A 22,430-nucleotide genomic window follows, 5' to 3' on the forward strand; every position below is an offset into this window, starting at 1 on the left:
TTCCCCAAGGCCGATTTCAGCTGCACTAATGAATGTACTCTCTATTGTTGCATACCTTAGCTGTTAGACAGGCTCCTTCCCATCCTCACTCTGATGGCGAGCATGGGTGAAGTGCCCTTGGAGTGAAGATAACATGTAACAGGGCCCAGGGATGTAGCTCATCCTTATGTGCCTCCTTTGTTTGCTAGTGCCTGGACTGGGTTGTTTGAAAGGCTGAGAGGTGGTCACGAGTTACCCGAGTGACCCTATTCGGGTTACTTCCATCTGGTGCCAACTTAAAGTTGCCCACTGTACCTTAGTAATCAACCAGGGGCCTGGAAGGAGGCAATTTCTATTCTGTGCCTTACATTAGATAAAAGGCAATCTTGCTACACTCCTGTGGATGATAATAACTTGCCAAGTTAGCTGAATTAGCAACGTCACAAAAAATATTATATAAATCAATTTTATTGTCTGGTTCACATGATAATGACGACGTGTTTATAAAAGTGTATATAACAAACCGTTACAGTATCATAAAATGAGGTTTACATGACAGTCGCAGTGTTTAACTTGCACAGCTCTTGCAGCGCTGTAACCCGTTTTCGTTGCACGCTGTACACTTCAGGGCTTTGAACGAGTCTGTGAAGCAGTTCCGGAACACTGACATCTTGCTCCCATGGCACACTGAACACGGAAGGAAACCGAACCCCCCGCACGAGGGACACGCATGTGGGTGCTGCACTCTCTATAGAAACAGAGAGAACGAAAGAACAGTTATTTCATTGCTTGTAGGGGCAGGGTACATTAACTTTGATTTGCTATTGCTTTTAGCTTAGTATCTGACAAGTAACTAAATATAATAGTGCCATCCAGTGGTGAAACAGAACAATGACAGGTTGATTTCGGTTTCGAGAAAGTGAACTCTAAATGATACATAGCCTGAAGCAATTTATGGTGTGTTTTTTTGTCTTTAAATTATTAATATTTCAGTGCTGCAGATTCATACTTTTTCTGTGGTATTGTCAGAATACACGTTCCCTGGAAGCAAAGTTATTGATCCTTTATACAATGCTAGAAATGCTGGTTAATGCCGAGTGATATATTTAATTTAACACAATCATTGCAACAAACTGTATCAGAAATATAACCAGCAGAACAATGGCACCTGAAAGGATGGTAAGGGTCTAATAGACTGCTCCACAGCTCTCAAATTTCACATTTCCAAGCTTGCGTATCTCACCACTCCAGGGGCAGATTTACAAGCCCCATGCGACATATTTGCGCCACCGTTGCGTCACTTCTGTGACGCAGCGGCAGTGTAAACCATGCGCCACGTTGTGAATTATATACAACTTGACGCATCTAGGCAGATGCGTCACGTTGTAAAGCACTGCGCGCCACATGAAACCTGCGTCAGGTTTCATGTGGGCGTTCCGTCGCAGGGTGGTCGTTCCGTTGCAGGAAAGCCTCGTAAAACTGACTCAGTGAAATAGAGTCAGTTTTACGACGCCCCTGCGTCAAACCCTTATGCCTGCTTGAAGCAAGAGTAAGGAGTGACGCGCCACATTAAGTATGGGTGGCCCCTGTGCATTGCTGGAGTTGCGTTGCGCTTGCGACACGACTCGAGCAATGCGCTACCCTTACGCCGCAAGATGTGAGACGCATCTGCCTAGCCCTGCGCCACGGTGCGCCGCATTTTAAATGCGACGCATCCGTGGTGGCGCAAGGGCAGAATTGTGTGTCGCATCTTTCCTGGCGCATCCCAGCTGATTTGCTGAGATGCGCCAGACATTGAAAATATGCCCCCAGGTATTTTCTTTGCATCCAGGTACTTGTAGTCCTGAATTTACAATGGAATGGAAAAAACCGAAAAAGAACCTGGGTGGCATGGACTGCTTCTGCATGAAAATTTGGAGTTGTGCTGTCTTTGCTTAGGAACTATCTAAGCAGTAACTGGTCAAACGCAACTTCTATCAGCACCATTTCTTACCAGCACAAGAAAAACACCCGCCAGCTCACTCTCTGTAAGAAAATGTATTATTAGTTGTGTAGGTTGTGAACATAATCCAACACACAAGTTCAATTAAAAAAAAACTTGGGCTCAACTAACCATGACACAGAGCAGACAGGTTTAACTTAAGGTGTAGTGTCTAAAGTTTGAGTGACAAAACAATTTAAAAGCCAAAATTCAAAACTGTAAAAAATCTAAATACTAGTTTCTAAATATAGAGAAAATCTTAATAAAAAAATTACACCAAAACAACTAAAATCCAATAAAGAGAACCAGAGATCTGATTTCTAATGTATAAGGCAAAAAAGCGCCAAGAAAATGTAAAGGGCTAATCAAAAGTCACTGTTCGTGGCTGACCAGGAGCTTGATGCGATTTTGCCAGTGAATTACATTTTTAATAAATATTAAAAATAGTGGTTGAATCTGCCTGTGACTTATCCAAAATCAAGTTAGATGAAATATTTTTTTATTAAGATGTTTATTTTTCTCAAAGGCATAGAATAATATCCTTGTCCATAAAAATAGGGGGCTAGTCACTGTAGTTACATACCATCACTACATTCTTGAATGCACCACTTTTAAATACTAGGCAGCCTGCATTGTGGGCTACAAGGCCTTCTTATGGGTGACATATATTATTTAAAAGTAGGGTTCTTCATTGTCAGAAAGGATAATTTTGACAGGTTCACCTGCAGATTTAAAAGATGCAGTAGTCAGGCTACACAGGTAGTCACGAAGCCAAGTTTTTGCCATCCTGTGCCATTGGTGCCTTTCCTGCATCATATACTATGGAATTATTGGATAGTTAAATAGTCCAACTGGGGATTTGCCAATTTCCCATGTTTTAGAGGCCAGTGCACATACAATGGGAACTGGACAACAATGCTCTAGTGTTCTGAGTTGGAAAAACACCATTGCCAGTCAGCATAAAATGAGAATGATCATGCAAAAAGAGGGATTTTCTCACTCTCTCACTTCATGCTGATGTAACTCAACCCTGCTTTGGAAGGTTCTCCCTCCATGTCCCCTGTGTCCCTCATCCTTTTATGCAGCTGCAGTATTACCCTCTTAGCACTGACTGCCTCACTCTTGGTTGCTGCAACACTCTCCCAATTCATGATGTTTATATGTGGCTCTTACAGTTCTGGCCTCCACAACCCCGTGATTCTGCTGGACTCTTTCCCTAACTCCACACTCCTGAAGCACTGTCTCCAAGCTGCTGAAGTCCTCTCTTCCTCCTTTCAGGATCCAGCAATGGCCAATCACCCCTCTTTATTAAGGTCCTCCTCTCACTTTCCTTGAGTCTCCAGTGCCCTTACTCTTCAATGCTTCTGTTTTACCTTTCGGTCACCTACAACATCTCCTTCCTTCACAATCTCCAATGACTTCCATTTAAGCTCCTGCCTCAGCTCTCCATCCATAGTCATGCAGAAGCCCTCCCTCTGGGCTCCTGCAACACTGCCTCCACACAGAAAGTCTCTAAAACATATCACCGCATGATAAAAGCATGACTTTTAGTATCTGAAGTTTGGAGTCCTCATCAATAAAAATGTTTTAAAATGGTACAAGTGAAACAAGTCCCAGTATTCCTAATGCTATTGATTAAACACTGGGACTGCTCTAAGTTACCCTATGGCATGGGAATGAATGACAGATGTGTTTTGGCTACTGCAGCACACCTTTCTTTCTTGCTCCTGAGTACAGCATCAGTGCACTTCCTCACTCCAGACTACTGCAGACTCCGTTGGCATAGACTGATGCTTCAGTAACATATTGATAGAAACAGCCTTGTGTTTCATCACAGTAGCTAGACATAACTGGACCAATGAAAACTACACTCTTCAACACGCTGTCTTGTTCACGGTTTTAGAAAACACTTGTCACTTACCCCCACATTTCAGTCACAGGGCCATGTTCACCACAATTTTTGTGCAAAAAAAGTCTGACCTGTAGCTGCTATGACTCAGTGGCTTGAGAGTCAATCTAAGGAGTTGGTGGGCATGGACTCACAAGTTCAAGAAATTATTGCAGCCCGCACATGTCAGGTTCAAACATATCGCATACAGGGGAGGCTCCCAGAACTAACACATGCAGGACTCTTGTACAGCATTTATAATTGCTTGAGTAACTGAGAGTCTCTGTTCTCCAGAACTGCAGCTCTTAACATGTGGTCCGGGGAACCCTGGGAGTCCGCAACGCTTTCTCAGGGGGTCCGCGACAGCGTAAAAATTAAACAACTTAATAAAGTGTGTATAAATAAAGAAGCAAAATTGACATTGTTAAAACATTCTATAAATGTGAATTCATTTGAAATTGGAGGATACAAATAAAGGGGCTTATTTATGAGCCCCTGCGACACTTTTACGCCGCCGCTGCTTCACTTTTTGTGATGCACTGGTGGCGTATAAAATGCGCCACGTTGCGCCCTATTTACAAAGTGACGTATCTAAGCAGATGCGTCACTTTGCAAAACCCTACACTACATTATACCTGTGTCAGGTACAATGTAGCGCAGGGTGGGCATTCCTCTGCAAACCGCCTCGTAGAAGTGGCGCAGTGAAATCCATCAGATTTCACTGTGCCACTTCGAGGATGCTACTGCGTCAATATTATACACCTGCCTCACAGCAGGCGTAAGACTGACGCAGGCCCTTTCACATGGGGCCTGCCCCATGTGAAAGGACACATTGCTGGAGTTACGTCTGTTTTCAGACACACCCCAGCAATGCGTCACTTTTGCACCAACAGATTCGTCAGTAATATTGACGTATCTGTCATTCCTTGCGACATGATGTGTCATACAGTAAATATGACGCATTCATCATGTTGCAAGGAGGGCGCAGTGAAAACTATTGCATCGCTGTTTCACGCAGCAATGCAACAGTTTTCATAAATGAGGCACGAAGTTGGTATCCTCAAATGGATTCATGGGAGAAGTGCAAGTGCATCAAACAGAATAGAGTATGGACGATGAGTGGCCTAAATTGAATTTCGAAATGCTTTTAAACTTCCCATGAAAAAATTCAAATGTTGATTTTATGATTGATTAGTTTGTGAATTATTAAAATATTTATTTATTTTTGTTTGATGATTGCTTGTTTCTGTACTTTTGTATATTAATTTGCGGTTCAGATCATCAAACTTGCTTAGACCGTGGTTGCAGTTTCCAGTAATGACTCAGTGGGGGGGGGCTCTTGATTCCAATAATGATTCATTGGGAGTCCCCAGGTTTTAGTAATTTCAGTGCTACATGACATCATTTCTTCTACACCTATCATTTTGGATAATTGACATCCATGCCTTCCTCTACATTTTCTCTTAAGCGTTATATAATACCACCACAGCTAATATTTATCAGCTGTATAAAGGACATTTTATTTTGCAGAAACATTAATCGCATTTGCAATCTTTTGGCGCTTCCTTTAGGTAGCATGAGAGAGCTTCCATTGTTTTGGCTAAGTTGTGCAAGACATCAATAGGGTTAGGAAAATCGACGGTATCCACTTAACAGTAGACTTTAGCTAATGGTGCCATGAAGTTGATGAGTGGCTGTAGAATGGGAATGAGGATATGAATGCACAAGGCAATGCCCTCTTGTATTCATTGGGGGCAAGAATATAATGTATACATTTGCTAGTGATTTGGGGGTCATAAATGGTTGACCCCCTTAGTGCAATGTTAACAAGGAGACTGGCCTCATTGTATAGATGAGCAGAACATATGTATATTGCCACTGTGACCTGCATCCAGACTCAGCCTGTGGAAGCTGCTGTCTCCTCCTTGAAATAACCACCTGTGAGACTAGGGCTTTTTTGCAGGTTTACCCCTACTTTTTGACTATTAGGCACTGGTGTAATGACTCTGTAGTGTACTGGGCCTTGCTGACCAGACCTCTATGTATGTGCTCTAACCCTAAAAAGTATATATTTAATTGGTTTACCCCAATTGGCATAAGTTAACGTACATATGAGCCCCTAGTACCAGAGGTACCTAGGGCCTATAGGTCAAGTGTCCCTCGTGAACTGCACCACTTATTGCGACAGAGCAAAGAATGGCTCTCAGCCCATCATTGCCAGCTGCCAGAGCAGTTTTTCAACTGTTAATCCAACTTTGCCATTTAAACAAATGGCAAAGCCAAAACCTTCTTTTTGTACTATAATAAGTCACCCCTATGGCTGGCCTACTGAGCCCAAAAGGTTGGGTGCATTATAAAAAATAACTGGGCATGGATTTTATTACCTTTACATGTCCTGACAGTAAAAAACCCAGCATTGCCATTTTTACTGTGGAAAAGCTAGTAGCTCCAGTGGTGAGTATGGGGGTTCACGCTGACAACTCTGGACTGCTAACTTCCAAAGTAGCTTACTAAATATGGTGCTTAAAGGTATTAAATGAATCATTGCATTAAACCCTACTTCTTTTTCGAATTTAATGTAACATTTGCACTAATGGCAACTTTAAAAGGTTGCCACTTTGTTGCCCAAAATTACCAGTAGCCATTTACGGTTGCACACAAGTTGAATTACTCAAGTCAGTCTCCCAACCTCCTAGTGTAGATGACTCTCAGGAAGAGGAACAAAGTATCTGCTGCGGGTAGAGATGTGACCTCCTCCTGGCAGGATAGCCAAATTGGCTGTAAACCCCAAAATTTACTTGTGAAGAAAATGTTTTTTGCAGGTTCACTCACACTTATTGACTATTGGGTACTGGTGTAATGACTCCGTGATGTCCTGGACACTGTTGACCAGGCTTCAGTACATGTGATTTGACCATCAAAAGTGCATGTTTAATTGGCTTATACCCAATTGCTATCTGTTACCTCCCTTATAAATCCCTAGTATATCGTAGCAAGGGTACCTAGGGCCTCTAAGTTAAAGTGTCCCTCGTGGCATTCAGCACCTATTGTGCCACCACGAGTGTGACAAAACCTCCCAGCCTGCCATCGCTGTCTGGCAGGGCAATTTTCAAACTGCTAAATCAAACTTTGTCATTTACAATAGTGACAAAGTCCCAACCTTCCTTTTTAATATAAATAAGTCATACCTCAGGCAGGCTACTGTATAGTAAGAACTGAGACGTGTTTTTCTATGTCCTAACAGTGAAAAAAATTGTCCCTTTTGCTGTTGAAAGGTTAGTAGCCCCATTGGCAAGTGCAGGATTACATGCTGACAACTTAGCAATGCTAACTTCTGAATGGGACAACTAAAGTTGGTGCTTCATGGTATCCATAGAGTTGTTATATTTCACCTGACTTGATACCCAAGTTTAATTTAGTTAAACTTTTCAGTAAATAGCAACTTTGTTGCCCATTGTTGGAACTGACAACTTTAGTGTTGTTTTCCCCCACCTTTTTTCTCTACATCCTCCTGTTTTTACTTACTTTGCTTTTGCTAGCTTTAGGACACTGTCACCTTCCCACTTCTAACCAGTGCTAAAGCACTTGTGTTCTCTCCTTTAAGCATGGTGAAATTGTCTGACAACCAACTGGCACATTTAATTTGACTTGTAAATCACTAGTAAAGTTGTAATATGTGCACCCAGGGCATGTCAATTAAATGCTATTAGTGGGTCTTCAGCACCTATTGTGCCACACACTTAAGAAACCTTTTAAACATGCCTCAGGCCTACCATTACAGCATGTATGTGCAGATTTAAACTGCCATTTCAACCTGGCAAAATAAACCTTTTGCCAGACCTACAGTTTCCATTTTAATGCACATAAGTCACCCCTAGGATAGGTCCTAAACAGCTTAGAGGGCAGGGTGCAGTGTATTTAAAAAGTTGGACATGTACTTTTAAGTTTTACATGTCCTGGTCATAAAGAAATCCTACTATAAGTCCTACCTCTCCTATAGAATCACATTGGGTTCCCTTATTACATTTAACATGTGGTAACTTTCAATTGGGAGTAGACAGGAATATCCAGTTTGGTACCTAAAGAATTGTAATTTAAAATTCCCCTTTATGGTAAAGTTGGATTTGAAGTCACAGAAAGTTAAACAAGAAAAAATGTCCTAGCCGTCACATGTATCTGCTGTTAAAGTGATTTAACAGACTAAAAACCATTAACTAAATTAAACTGTGTAAGAAAGTGGCTCTGTATATACTGTTCCCAAATAGGTACAGTGTGCACAGAGTCCACAGTCCCCAGAGGTTTGGCAGAGGCTAAAGTTAGGTATAACCTTACTCTCTAAAGTGGTAGCTTGGTTGAGCAGTAAGGCAGTATCAGAGGACAGTGTAAAGCATTTGTTGTACACACTCAGTCAGCAAATGATCTCACACACTCAAGAACTGAACTCTAGGCCAATGGTTTTTTATCAAAATATATATTTTTTTTATTTTAGAACCAACAATAGGTATCAAAATATACTTTCTCCGAATGAGATGCTTTAGATAAATACTTTCAATAGGCAATAGGCTTTTGAATGAAATAGATACAGTTGTTGCAGTAGGCAACACAATTTCAAACACAATTATACATTGTGCTCAATGGGAATTTCTAATTAAATGCAATTGATTACTTTTTGGATTACTTTTCTTACCACAGGACTGGATCCTAGATTTAGTCCTGGGACATCTCCTGTAAACAGTTGAGTAAAAACGTTTTGGTTACAGTTGTGATTTTTAAGGAATATTATTGTATTTTAAAAGTTGACACTTAGAAACTTTTTCACATAGAATCACCAATGTTATCCTATGGGAGGAAATTCACATAGAAGGTAAGTAGGGTTATGGTTACTTTTTCTAACTCAGTGTTGGATCCTGGATCCAGTACTGCTGTATCTCCTGTAAACAGTTGGAAGAAAGCGTTCTTGTTATACAGGCGATTTTTAAGGAATATTTGTAAGTTGCAAAAATCGACACAGAAAAATTTCTGGTGAAAACCAGGCAATGTTATCCTATTGAGGAAAATCAAGTTAGCGATAAGTACGGTTGTAATTACTTTGCACCAAGATCCAGCACTGAGATCTCTCCTGATAGCAGGTGAGTAAATTCGTTTTCGTTATTCGGCTGATTTTAGATGAATATTTTAAAGTTTCAAAACTCGACACTTAGAAGAATTTCCAAGTGAAACCAGTCAATGTTACCCTATGGAAGAAAAGTGAGTTATCGGTTTTTGGGTAAGTACTCGACTGGCAGAGTTAAGGTTCTGGGCATAGACTCAGGGGTCTCCCAGGGTCAGGTAGGTACAGTTGTTACACCCTGAGCGACACAGGGGCAGCCGGGTGCAGAGTGAGTTAGGCCCAATGTTATCCTATGGGAGGCAGGGGACCTTTGGTTGGTGGCTGCTGGCAAGCAGGCCACGGGGCTGTGGGAGCTGGGCTCCTGGTCACTTGCTCAGGGCAAATGGGGAAGTAGATTAGGACAGAGGTTGCACTCCCAGGGGCACTCAGGCGGCTGGGTGCAGGGTGCTTTTGAGCCGTCGGGCGTTCAATGGATTTCAACGGAGAGGATCAAGGACGACCAAAAGGCTGCAAGCTCGGTGACGAAGATTCTTCAGGTGCGACCACCACTTTGAGAGGTAAGTTGGGAAGTTGGAGGATAGGTAGGCACCCAGGAGTTGGGCACAGGGGGCCGCAGGGCACCGGGTGCAGGGGTGCCTTTTGGCGTCGGGAAATCTTACCCTCTGCTGGTCGCGGTTGGAGGGGTCCCTGGTTCTGAGGCTGCAGGCGTCGTCAGGAGCATCGAGGTGGGTCCTTGGGTGCTGGATTCGGGGTCACAGTCGCCGGGGGGACGTCCTTGTGGTCTTGGTTCACTCCGGTACAGGCCAGGCTTGGCGGGTGCAGAGTGTGCAGGAGTCGTGGTTCCTGGCTGTTACTTGCTTTGAGCAGTACCACTGCTCGTGGGAGTCCCAGTTAGTTAGAGTCACAAGGCAGTCAGGTCCTCCGGGGTTTTTGAGGTTGCTGACCACGGGAGATGCCGGGGTTTAGCAGGAGCAGGTTCGAGGGTCGAAAGGCCTGTAGGGCTGGGGCCAAATCAGTTGGTGTCTTCCTCTTGTTAGCAGCTGCACGGGAGGTCTTCTTGTTTCTTGATCTTCTTGCTGGTTTCGGAATCTGGATCTAAGGAAGGAAGGTTCAGGGTGCCCCTAAATACTAAATGTAGGGGCATTACAGGTAGGTAAAGGATAGGGACCAATGGGTTCCTTCCCTGGGGTGGGTACACCCTCTATCCTGCCACTCTCCTGTGGGAGTGGGCAGTAGCCTAGTCCTGATTGGCCAGGGCTTCCCATCTTCAATATGGCGAGAGCCCGGAGATGTGCTTCACCTCGCCTCCCCACCTGAGGGGTGGGGTTGGCAGTGGCTGGCACACCCCCTTTCCTTCCTTGGGGTTTCCCGCCAGTCTTCCCGCCAGAGTGGGGGTCAGAACCAGTAGGGGGGCCAGTTGCTGAGTACAGCAAGTGGCCTGGAGAAGCTCACAAAGGTGGCATGCCTTTAAAGCTTCCCCTGCCCATCCTGGGAGAGGAGACCTAGCACTTCGCCCAGGATGTGCATTGTTGCAGGCCCAGGAGAGCGGATGGCTCTCTACCCAGGGGTCCAGCAACATGTCTGCTGTGTGGCCGCCTAGGCAGCCCCTCAGACAGGACGTGGATTGTAGGTTAGGTTCAGGGGGCAACTTCAAGTTGCCCTCTGTCGTGCATCTTACATTAAATCCCACACTGGCATCAGTGTGGGTTTAATGTGCAGAGAAGTTTGATACCAAACTTCTCAGACTTCAGTGTAGCCATCATGGTGCTGTGGAGTTTGTGTTGACAATCTCCCAGCACCATATACTCTTAAATGGCAGCACTGCACTTACAGTGCCAAGGAATGGACCTGGGTACTGTAGGGGTACAGGGCTCATGCACCTGTACCCACACCACTGGCATAGGGCACCCAGCTAGAGGGGTGACTGAGGTATGCGAGGGAAGTGTGTGTTGTGGGCATGGCACACAGGGATGTGTGCAACGTCATCTCTCTGTTTTGTTCTGCACAAAGACACTCAGCCTGCCAAGGCAGTGTGTGTGTGTCAGGGTACAGGGCCTCTAAGGGTGGCACAATAAGTGCTGCAGCCCTGGTCACAAGGCTCTGGGTACCTAGGGTGCCACTTACCAGGCGCTGACATGTGGCCACAGATGCCAATTGGGTTTAGGCTTCATGCAGTTTTAGGGAAGGAACATAGGCCCCAGGTACCAGATTGGCAGGAGCCCAGGGCAAGCTCGGTCAAAGTACATCAGCAATTCAGCAAAACGTGGAGGCATACCATGCAAGAAAGATGGCACTTTCTCACGCACTGGACTTGGTTCACTTATTTGCTAAGTCATTCACTGTTATATAGAGACGTAAAACCACATTATTTCTTAAGTCAGACACAAGTGGATACGTATGAATTAATATACGCATTGGTGATACATGTAACAACACATGAAAACAATTATGGAACTTAAATCAACATTGTGATGCAACGATACAACAATACATAGTGACAATAATAAACAAAAGTGGTTGTGCACGATAAAGCCAGTCGAAGTTCATGATACAGTAGCAGCAACTTAACAATCATTAATCATCTAATTGTCTACAACATTACCAGTGCTGCTAAACACATGGAAGAAACTGTTATGCATAGTAGGACAAATTTAATTAAATAAAAATAATCCCCGCGTTGTGTAGTGCCAACGCGTTTCGATTCCCAGAGTTATTTACGGGATTCTCTTCAGGGCGTGGACTGGGTTATCTAAAAAGAAAGGGTTGTAAAATATTAAGAAGAGGACATTGATCTGTATGTCTCCTATGTAAAAAGCATATGGGTTGCTCTCCTCTAAAAGCACCTGTTCATGAGAGAAAAATATTCCTAGGGCGCGATCCTCTGGAGCCAGAGGAAGTTGCGACAGGCTCAGTCTGTAATAAAGAATTAGGTTTGTATCAATGTATTTGCAGATGATGTTTGAAACACATTGTTGCCAGGGATGAGAAGGTGTAACTTACTTTTAACAAGTCTTTGAGCACTTTTGTTTGTTAGTTGAAACTTACTGCTCACATACAAATTCCAAGTTCAGTTTGGATCAAGGGCCTCCTGTGTTGAACAAATTTAGAACAATGTAACTAGGTAAGGGCCGTGTAAGGGTTTGCCAGTGTAGATTTAGCACTTTATGAAAAATGAAGCTTACTTAGTTTATAGATCTTACTGGCGTATTTCGAGCCTGCTTCTCGTAGCACTGTAAGAAGAAAAAGAAATGTCAATTTCAAATGCGTGGATGCTGTGGCAAGAAACGCTGAAAGTCGGCAGACCGTCAGGCTAACTCAGTTCAAGGAGGCAAGGAGAATAATCCCATCTTGTTTTCTCTTTGGAGAAGCGTGTCACTTCTGGGCTTCACCTGTTAAGAAGCTTCTCCCGATCAGCTGCATTCTGGCAAAGTGAGTTAACAGCTATACGTGTTGTCTTAAACAGCCTAACGTAATGGCCAGAGGGGAGTCTCCGCTACATTTTTGTGGAAACGGCACAATGCAGTGTCACTGGTCTAATTATCATGATGAATACAGAAAACTGTTGTAGATTCCTTCAAGAGTTTGCCAGATAAAATGGGATGCATTCTGGATAATGGAGTTCAGATATTGAATGGACCAACAATTTCAGTGTCTACCCTGTTCCGACATTTCATTAAGCCCTTTCAAGATGCTATTTAATCTTGCAATCATATATGCCTCATTTCTAAGTAGCATTGAATCAGTATCACCACCTCTTGGTGAGGGTTTGATAACCGACAGAACAGTCCATTTAAAATCTAGATCACCATGTTTGGAATCAACAAAATGATTGACCATTGGTGCTAATGTTACTTTATTTTTGACCCGTGATCGATGTACTATACGTTGTCAAATCTCCTGGGAAATATTTCCAAAGTAGATTTTTGGACAGGGTCAAATGATTGCATATATAATGTTTTTGGTCTTGCAATTAGAAAATTGCTTTCTTGTCCACTTAATGTTGTCATGTGCAAATTCATTGCCAACCACTGTGTTACTTCAGCTCGTACAACATTTACGGGGACCCTGCAGGGGTTTCATTTTGAAATGTGTTCTGAGGTCCTTGTCTTTTCCTGAAGGGGGTAGCTCTGCTCGTACTATACGCTGTCCAATACTCATGTTTTTATTCATGGCGAAGAGAGGTTCATCAAGTCCAAGGGCCAGATTTTTCACAAGGTGCCAATTCTTACGAATGACGGACTGGAATTTGTTTGTACGCTGGCCATATGTTGAGACGCACACCAGTCTCTCCATCTTAGGTTTTTCTTTTTGGATTAGTAAACACTCTCTTGGTGTACACCATGCTCTTTTAAGAGCACATTTCAGCAGTTTTTTGGGGTAATCCCGATCTTTCATCTGTTCACAGAAGGTGTTCCCATCTACATCAAAGTCATCACTACGGGAGCAGTTCTTTCTAATCCTGAGCAGTTGCCCATATGGTAAATTGTCTTTAAGATTCCTGGGATGGAAACTTTGGTAGTGCAGGATGGCATTCTTGTCCGACATTTTTTTGTGTAACTTGGATGTGAGTTTGTTTTGATGGGGTATGACCCTGATGTTCAGGAATGTTAATTGTGTCTTTCAGTCAAAGTAAATTGGATGTCTGGGTGTCGATGGTTCAGCCATACATGAAATGCATCTAATTCCGATCCCGTGCTACTCCAGAGGCACCAAACATCATCAATGTACCGGTACCATTGGGTGAGATTTTGAACAAATGGATTATTGTTATAGACATACTTTTCCTTGAATCTTGCCATATAGAGTACGGCCATTTCTGGGGCGAAGGGACAACCCATGGCTGTCCCCTTGATTTGCCAGTAGAAGTTCTCCTCAAACCAGAAAAAATTCTTCTTTAGTGCCACTTCAGCTAGTTGAAGAATGAATCCTGTGGTGACCCGGTGAGGTCGTGATCTGGAGTCCAAGTAGAATTCGATCACTTCTAATGAGTATAAAATGAAACGAAATCAAAGGACACTAACCATTGCCGCACGTGATCAAAGGAGGTATCTTCAACTTTATTGATAAAATCAGTGGTGTCCCATAGGCACAAAGGGACATTGAGCAAAAACTGTTTGAGGAATGTATCCACATATTTGGAAATGGGGTCCATGATTGAATTGCAGCCCGATACTATCGGACTGCAAGGAGGTTCTTGTAGTTGCTTGCAAATCTTCAGGATGAAGTAGATGACTGGGATCCTTGGATGTTTCTTATTGAGGAATTCATGCTCTTTCGTCCCTATGATTCCTTCAACAATGCCAGCATTGAATATTTGACTTATTTGTTCCTTGAGTTCACGGGATGGATCTTCTTTAGTTGGTCTGTACCACAAGGGGTTTTGAACCTGCTATTGTCCTTCTCTTAAGCACATCTACCTTGGCCAAACCACAACCGCTCATCCTTTGTCGGCTTCTTTTATGACTATTGAGTAGTCTTCCTTCAGTGCTTGTATTGCTTTTTGCTGTGAACTAGTCAAGTTGTGTTTACTAAAAGATTGTTCCTGTTCCAGTTGTTGAATGGAGGAAAGGACAACCTGCTTGAATGCCAGGATCTCTTTGGGGATAGTGTGTGAGGGTAGTATAAAGTTGGATTTATTAGCTAGTCCAGATGGTTGGCATTTTCTAGTCTTAACCATGTGATGCCTTGCAGCCTCTATCCTGAGTCACATGACTTGGTGTAGCTGACAGTTGGTCTTTGTGTGTTGCTCCCAGGCAGTGGGATAAAGGGGTATAGGTGTTGGCAGGATGGGCCATCTCTGACTTGACGAGGGAGAGCAGCTGTCACCTACCACACTTGCACATCACAAAGCCTCTGCCTGAATTCACTCGCAAAAGGTTTGGAACAATTTTTTGTAACCCCAGACAAGCCAGGTCAAGGAGGCAAGAATTTCCAAGCACCTTCTAGAAACTTCTCCTTCTTGAAAGTGGCACCAGGTATAAATAATGGACCCCAGACGCAAATCTTCAGTAAACCTCTGGACCGGCTGATACTACAAACTAAGGAATGATGTGCTGCTCTGCTGTCAGAAGGACTGATATCCTGCTGCACTGCTACTCTGATTGCCTGCTGCCCTTCTTGTTGAGAAGGAAGGCTGTACCTGCAACGTTCATCCCAGGCTGAAGTGACTCCAAGGGTCGACTGACTGACTGCCTGTTCTGAGCTACAGGGACATAACAAGCTCCAGAAGCCTTCCTGCATCTGGCAAGTTGACCTGCAAATGGATCTGCTACTGATCTGCAACTAGACTTGCCTGAGCCCTGTGGGCCTCCGCTAGAGGGAGTTCCCGATCCCCAAGAGGTGTCCCACAGGTTCTGGAACCTTGGTGTGGCATGGGTTAAGCTCCTTCTTCAAGAAAAGGAGAAAAACCGAAGTTTTGAGCTCTTCGCGACCATGTACGGGCTTGTTTACACCAAGATTTTGCCAATGTAAATCTCAGGTAAATGCAGTTCTCCAGGCCACAGTGACCGCCAGAAATAGCTGGCAACGTGAAATTTGCACTTCACGCCACATCATCGGCAGCCTGTGGTGACCGACAAACCAAAGCTTCAGCAACGACCATCTGTGACGCCCAACAAGATCTTCTCACAACAGCAAAGCCCCGCCTGCTCTTTGCGCTACATCTATGACCATATGCGACCCTCTCCCTGCTCCTCGCGGCCCCCTCCACCATAAACAAAACTCTTCATGTTGGACTTATGAAGATAACTCTTTCAGCTCAACTAACGGTTCCTGTATCTGGCCCACGTTCCATTGCAGTCTGCCTGTACTTGTGACATTCACCTTTCTCACACAACCAGATAACCACAAATGGAGCTTTGTGCTTTTAGGTGCGATACTTATCTAAAATCTTTAACATTGCAAACCTCTGGCTCTTCTCTTGGATTTTGTTGTTTTGGGCTCAAATAATTAATTAAATTTTACTCTATTTTTCTAAATTAGAGTGGAATTTTCTTGCGTTGTATTTTCACTTCATTCCAGTTGGAAGTGATGCATAAATACTCTACACATAGCCTCTAAGTTAATCCTGAATGCTTTTGTTCCAAGCTACCAGAGGGTTAAGTACAGGTTAATTTGAGGTTTGCTTGTGACTTCACCCTGACAGGAATTGTGGTTGCTGTTTGAGATGGGTTTCACCCTGCTCAACCAGTAACATAATTTCAGATACCCAAGTTTTCCTGCGACCAATCACTTGCCACGAGACAGCCTTCTGCCCTCCTTGAGGAACAACTCTCGGGAAGGAAAACAAATGGCCTGCCATTGGAACAGGTGTTACCTCTCCCTAGCAGGAAGGCAAAATGGGGTGTGATCCCAAAAAATTAGCTTCAAAGTGGAAGCCACCTGTGAAGGGCAAATGGTAGACACATAAGAGAAGAGCTGCTCTTTTGTTCTGGTAGACAGGTTTACGGGGACAGAGAGGGGGAATCAGTAGCCAAACCAGTATTTCTGTGGGTATGTAGGCTTCAGGTAGCTCACCTCTAGGGTGGTGTACCAAGCTCCATACACCAAGAGAGGGGTACTGCCATCTTGAGTAGAACATTGCACTCTGGGATCGCTATATGCCACACTTTGCTGGAAGTCATCATCAGGTAGGAAGGGCCCTGGTAGACAATTGACTAGTAGTCACCACATTCCCTGAGGGCACGTTGTGGACATAAAAGTGGCACCCCTGGTCAGATCACGTCGACACTGGAGAAAGGACTGTTCTGCTGTTCCCTAAACCCGGCATAGAGAGGCTGCACTGAAGATTGGACTGCACCTACTGATCCTTGGGCTAGGAAAAAGAGAACTGAGCCTTTGATGCCCTGCTCGAAGAAAAGATGTCTTTGAGCCCCAGACAGAAGACAAGCCAAGAGTCAATTGGCTGACTTCCTGTTAAAGCTCCATGGTCACAAGAGTGGAAGAAACCTGCCTTGTCCAGTTGATATCCATAAGTGCTAGACCACCACTGACCAATGAAGCACAGCCTGGAAGACAAAGTCAAAAGTTGCACCCAAGTCTGCTGGACATGGGAGAGTCATAGGAGTGCAGTTTGGTTGCCCAAGACAGACACTAGCCTCAGTTAAAGGGATCAGCTGGTTTCGCTGTAACTGGAGACCAGTAGACCAGTGGCAAATGGTCTTTGGCTGGACTTCAACCAACCTTCAAGGACATCAACCTCCTTGGCCAAAGTCACCCCAGCATGTTCGTGGACTGAGGGGTGGCCCCAGTAAGGCTCATATCACCAGATCAGAGTTCTCAGCATCTACAGCATCTTCAGCATCATGTATCCCTTTTTTCAGGACCACTCCATTGATGTCCATGGTTGTTCGACTGGCGAGCCTGGAACTGGACTAGAGATTGCTTTGACTGCAAGGTAATTGTCCTCCCAAGTCAGTCATTGAACCCTGTGACTTGCTTCCTGCTGCTGTATGTCTCCCAAAGGGGTGGAGTAACACAACGTTGCACAGATTTTTCAAGTAACTGTGAACAGCAGTAGTTACCAATGCGGGTTTGCTATTTGAATGCAAACCAGTGATTTATTATTTGCTTAATAATTTATATCTCCAGACCCCTTCATTGGATTTTGTTCATTTGGGTGTCTGAAAATTCATTAAAAAGAACTATCTGTATAATTTGGTGTCCGATTTCCTTTGTGTTTCATTTCTTTCTTATTCAGCTGTTTTCAGTACCTCTAAATGCTTTGAACTTGTTCCTTTAACAAGGTCTGACTGCTCGAAGCCACAGGTACCCAGAGACAAGCTAAGGATTGCAAACAAACCTTGCGGGACCCAAGATAGGTTTGTGAGTTTACTACACAATGAGGTTGCACAATCACACCATATAATAAACCGCTTTCCTCATAGCGAGCTTCAAAGGCAAAGCCGCCTTTAAATGGCAAATTGTAGTTACACATGAGAGGAGCTGCTCTTTTATTTTAGCAGAAAGGCTTGTATCTCTGGCAGGGAGAGAGAATCCATGGTCAAGCCAGTTTTTCAGAGGACATCTCTGGGTAGTCTAGGAAGCTCACACACCAAGAGAAGGGTCCTGTGATGTTGAGAGTGGGTAGAATAGTGCATTCTGGGTTAGATAGATGCCACATATTCCAGGAAGCCACACCAGGCAGTACTGGAACTGTTAGCCCAATGGATAGGTAGTCACTACATCACCCTAGGATCATTGTAGGCATAAAAGTGGCAGCCTGGCACCCAGACCTCAGATCCCATCTGTACTGGAGAGAGGACTGAAGAAAGACTGCCCTGCTGTTCACTGGACCCTGCAAAGAGAGGCTGCACCAAAGGCAGGACTGCACCTGCTGCTTCTTGGACTGTACCTGTGGTGTTGTGCTCAAGGAAAAGTCATCCCGAGCCTAGGCAGAGAAGGTGATTCCACAAGTCAGTTGGCTGAATCGTTGTTACAGCCAGAGGGCCATAAAAGCTGACAAGCCTACTCATCTGAGAGCCCAGTGCCAAGAGGCCAAGAAATGGATAGAATGTGACATAATGGCCATAGCTGCCGACTTTGGAGCTGGAGATATATCTTCGAGTACCGGCATCGGCTCAACATTCTGTGATTCTGGACAAATCACTTATGGGCCACATGTATCATTATTTCAAGTAGCGATTACATAATTGCGATTTTCTCCAAATCGCAATTAGGTAATCGCTATTCCTAATGTATGAAACTCTAAGCGGTTCCTAATGGGCTGCAAATAGACCTACCTCATGCATATTAATGAGGTATGTCGCAATTTATGACCCATTAGGAATCTACGCCAACACAGGGATTGTGGAGGTCAACAGACCACCATGTCTAGTATTGCTTTTAAATAAAGCAGTCTTTTTTTAGATGCAGCCTGTTTTCCGTGAAGGAAAATGGGATGTGTTTAAAATGAGAAAATGAAACTTTGCAGTTTAATTTTCTAACAGTAGGCCGTGGTCCCTGGGACCACTGCCTACTCTTAAAAAATATACATTTTCCATTCTGAAAGGGAAAGCAGCCCCCTGGGGACTCCTTCCCATTTGCAAATGGGTTACCACCTCCTTCAAGGAGATGGTAAAATATGAATGTTTTACAACCGCAATTCGGTCACAAAACATTCATACATCCCATTCAGATTCGGTATTTGGAAGGGACACCCTAAACATGCCCCTTCCAAATATCGAATCGCAAAAACAAATTGCGATTCAGTGACGTGTTACCAAATCACAATTTGTGTTTCATACATATGTAAAAGCATTTTTGCGGTTGGATATGGGCTGATCATCCGTTTCCGACTGCAAATAGGCTTAATACATGTAGCCCTTAGTCTCCCCGTGCCTACCAAAAAAAGAAAATGAATGTGGCCATATGTAATGAAACTCGTGCTCATGTTAAAGTGTTCAAATACCCTTGGGTCAAGTTTGCACTACACAAAACTGTAAAAGAACCACTGACCACTTCTGGATGCTGAGGTGCAGCCAGGGGGATCAAGTCTCAACCCTCAAAAGTTCCACCCAGATCTGTTGGACCTGTGAGGGTCGTCAGAGTGCAGTTTGATCACCCAGCAAGTTAAAGAGAACTGCTTTTTTTGTAACCAGAAACCAGTAGACCAGTGGTAATTGGATTTTGTTCTCGACTTCATCTGGAGTTCTTGGGACATCAACGCCTGAGGCCAAAGTCACAACACTGTATTCGTGGACCCAAAAGTGGCCAGTGGGAAGAGTAGCAAGAAGACTCCTGACCCAGGCTCCGCACCCCTAGCATGCTTGAGTATCTTCAGCATCCTGCATCCCTTGTATCACTACTGCTCTATTGACGTCTATGGTGGTTCACCCATAGGGCCAGGAACTGGACTGGAGACTACTTAAACTTCAAGGTATTTGTTCAACCGGACCTGACTGGTCTCTGTGACTGGTTCCCTGTTGGAGGTGGTCCCCATAAGAGTACCCTAGCAGCCCTTTTCAAGTTACTTGTTATGACTTTATACTCTAAACCGCTAGTCACTGTAGATTTCAATGATTTATTGCATTGAATAAAAAGCTGTGATTTATTGTTTTCTTAAAAATCCATCTCTCTAGTAACCCTCAGGTGGATTTTTGGCATTGAAGTGTCTATTTCAAGATAAAAAACCAACCTAATTATATAAATTGGCGTTGGATTTTTATTGTGTTGCATTTTTTTCCTATTCAAATGCTTGGTTACTTCTAAATGCTTTACATGTGTTCTTTTGATAAATACTGACTGCTCTGAGCCGCAGCAACCCAGGTCTGAGCTAAGGTTTACCAAATGAACCTGCTGGACCAGATATGGAATTGTGACTGTATCACATGATGAGGTAGCACAACCACAATACATAATAAACCACGTTCCTGACACTGCCCTGTTTCTTTCAGCCATAATGTAAAAGAAGATGTTTAACAAATATGAGCAGTAGAACATTTTAGCACTGTCCGTCTGCTTCTACTCCTGGCCCACACCATTCTTATTCTGGTACAGCCTTTAGTTCACAGACAAAAGGGCAATGACAGAGACGAATAGCAAACTAGGTTCCATGTTTGTCAAATCACAGGGTATCCCCCATGACATATGGAGTTATATACCATAACAGATCGTACTGGCACATGGGTAAAAATAGGAGGCGATAACTTGGGGTGTGAAGGTTCCTTAAGACATTCAAAGTGTGGCTCTGGGTTGAATTATGAATACTTGTCAGAGGAGAATAACAGCATCCATTTGCTAAAGAGGGCCTTGGAAAAGTAAGTACTAAAACTTAAACTGCCTGATAGAAAAACTATCCTCTCTTTAGAAAATGAGTAATTTGAGCACAAATACTGAGTTAAAGGCATTGCTAGAAATGAGATAGGAGTGAGAGGGTATGGAGACTACGGATAGCCCCTGTCCACTCTCTTAATCGTAACAAGGAGAGAGGTTCATTTGTTGTAGTTATTTAAGTTAGTTTGGACAGATGGCTGTTGCAGTTCTGTCCTGAGGAGTGGGAGTTGAGGGATTTTAAATGTGAGGCTGAGATAGGAAATTACAGGTGGAGGGGAGGAAGCAGGGGAGGGAGTAGATGATAATAAAATGGGAGTCCAAAATAGACCCAAAAAAATACATTAGGAAAAAAACATTGATGTCTTGCCAGGAAAAATACACATTTATAACATAGAATGATAGGGATTGGGTACTATAAGGTTCAAAATACAACCCGATTTAAAACCTAGGGGAACCAAGATGGAAAATCTCAAAGAAACCCATTTGACAAGTGAAAAGTTGCAAAGCAGATAGTGTCGCCAGTGTTTTGCCATTGGATGCTCCTCATATTCTAGAGGGGCACTGATTTGTGTAAGGCATGGGATATTGTTCATGGTCATGTTCGTGACAATTGAGATCCAGATTGACAGAGAGGGCAGATATATGCTAATGAGTGGCAAAATGGATGGACACTACTATGTAGTAACAGCCAGCATATATGCACCAAATACCGACTAGACTGCCTTCCTTGCTGCCCTGTTGTAATGCCTGGCCTTAGGGCCTGTGTCCAGATGATTTTAGGAGGTGACCATAACTGCTACCTGGAAAGATATATGGACTGCTCCTGTCCTTAATGTCAGGCACCTTTGTTTAAAAAAGGGCCAAGGGCTTACCTCCTGGATGGCACACTAGAATCTAGTTAACACTTAGAGGAAAAATCATATTTACACTCAATATTACTTTCTCTATTTCCCAGTACTTGACATACATGCCAAGCTAGACCACTCATTGTTACTGCAACTCTTGGAGAGCCATTCAGAATTAATAGGTTAAACTATTTCTGATCATTGCCTATTACTGGTGACAATGGCCTGGAATGACAGGGCAACAAACATATGTACTTGGAGACTATAAGGGACTGCACTGGAGGATGAAAGCTTCAGGACAGACCTGAGAGAGGCCATCCACAATTACTTTGAGTAGAATGAGTAAGCAGTCTTCAACAGCATTTGGGAGTCATTTAAAGTAGTGGTGAGGGGCTAATGCATCAAGGCAGTGGTGGGGTCAGGAAAAGAGTAGAATAAGAACTGATTAAGCTGAATAAACAACTGCACAACTTTGAGCACAAGGTAACCCGGAAAAAAACTGATTCCTACTTCTGGTTGAAGCAAGGGAACACAAACCTTACTTACCGAGAGGCTTCAATACCACAATTACATAGAATATGTGACTAGAACCCAGAGAGAAGGGGGTACATAATTCAAGTGCTTACTAATTTGGCTAATCAACACATAATATAGAGGGGTCTCCATAACACAAAAGGGGAGCAGGGCAAGGGACATACAGTATGGATGAAATGTATCAGTGCTGGGTTTTACCAGGTGTTAATTGACTTACAAGCATGGAAACTGGCCACAATTTGCATCAGTGATCAAGCAATAACACACTTCCTGGAGTCGACAAGCAAGGCATTCTACTACTTAATGCACTTTGGGATACCT

At 43.6% G+C, this 22,430-nt stretch overlaps 1 protein-coding gene across 1 annotated transcript in view; it reads right to left on the bottom strand.

Annotated features, from left to right (window-relative positions):
* Nucleotides 1-520: 520 nt before the first annotated feature.
* The window catches only part of GRXCR1 (glutaredoxin and cysteine rich domain containing 1), a 450,395-nt gene continuing 428,485 nt past the window's right edge, over nt 521-22,430 (bottom strand). Inside the window, exon 4 of the mRNA XM_085643314.1 lies at nt 521-727. Within this exon, the coding sequence (XP_085499440.1) occupies nt 548-727 (180 nt within the window). The 3' untranslated portion in view covers nt 521-547. The remainder of the gene's footprint in view (nt 728-22,430) is intronic.

This window comes from Triturus cristatus, chromosome 2_2 (assembly GCF_964204655.1).
Source record: "Triturus cristatus chromosome 2_2, aTriCri1.1, whole genome shotgun sequence".
In the NCBI taxonomy this organism is placed as follows: Eukaryota; Metazoa; Chordata; class Amphibia; order Caudata; family Salamandridae; genus Triturus; species Triturus cristatus.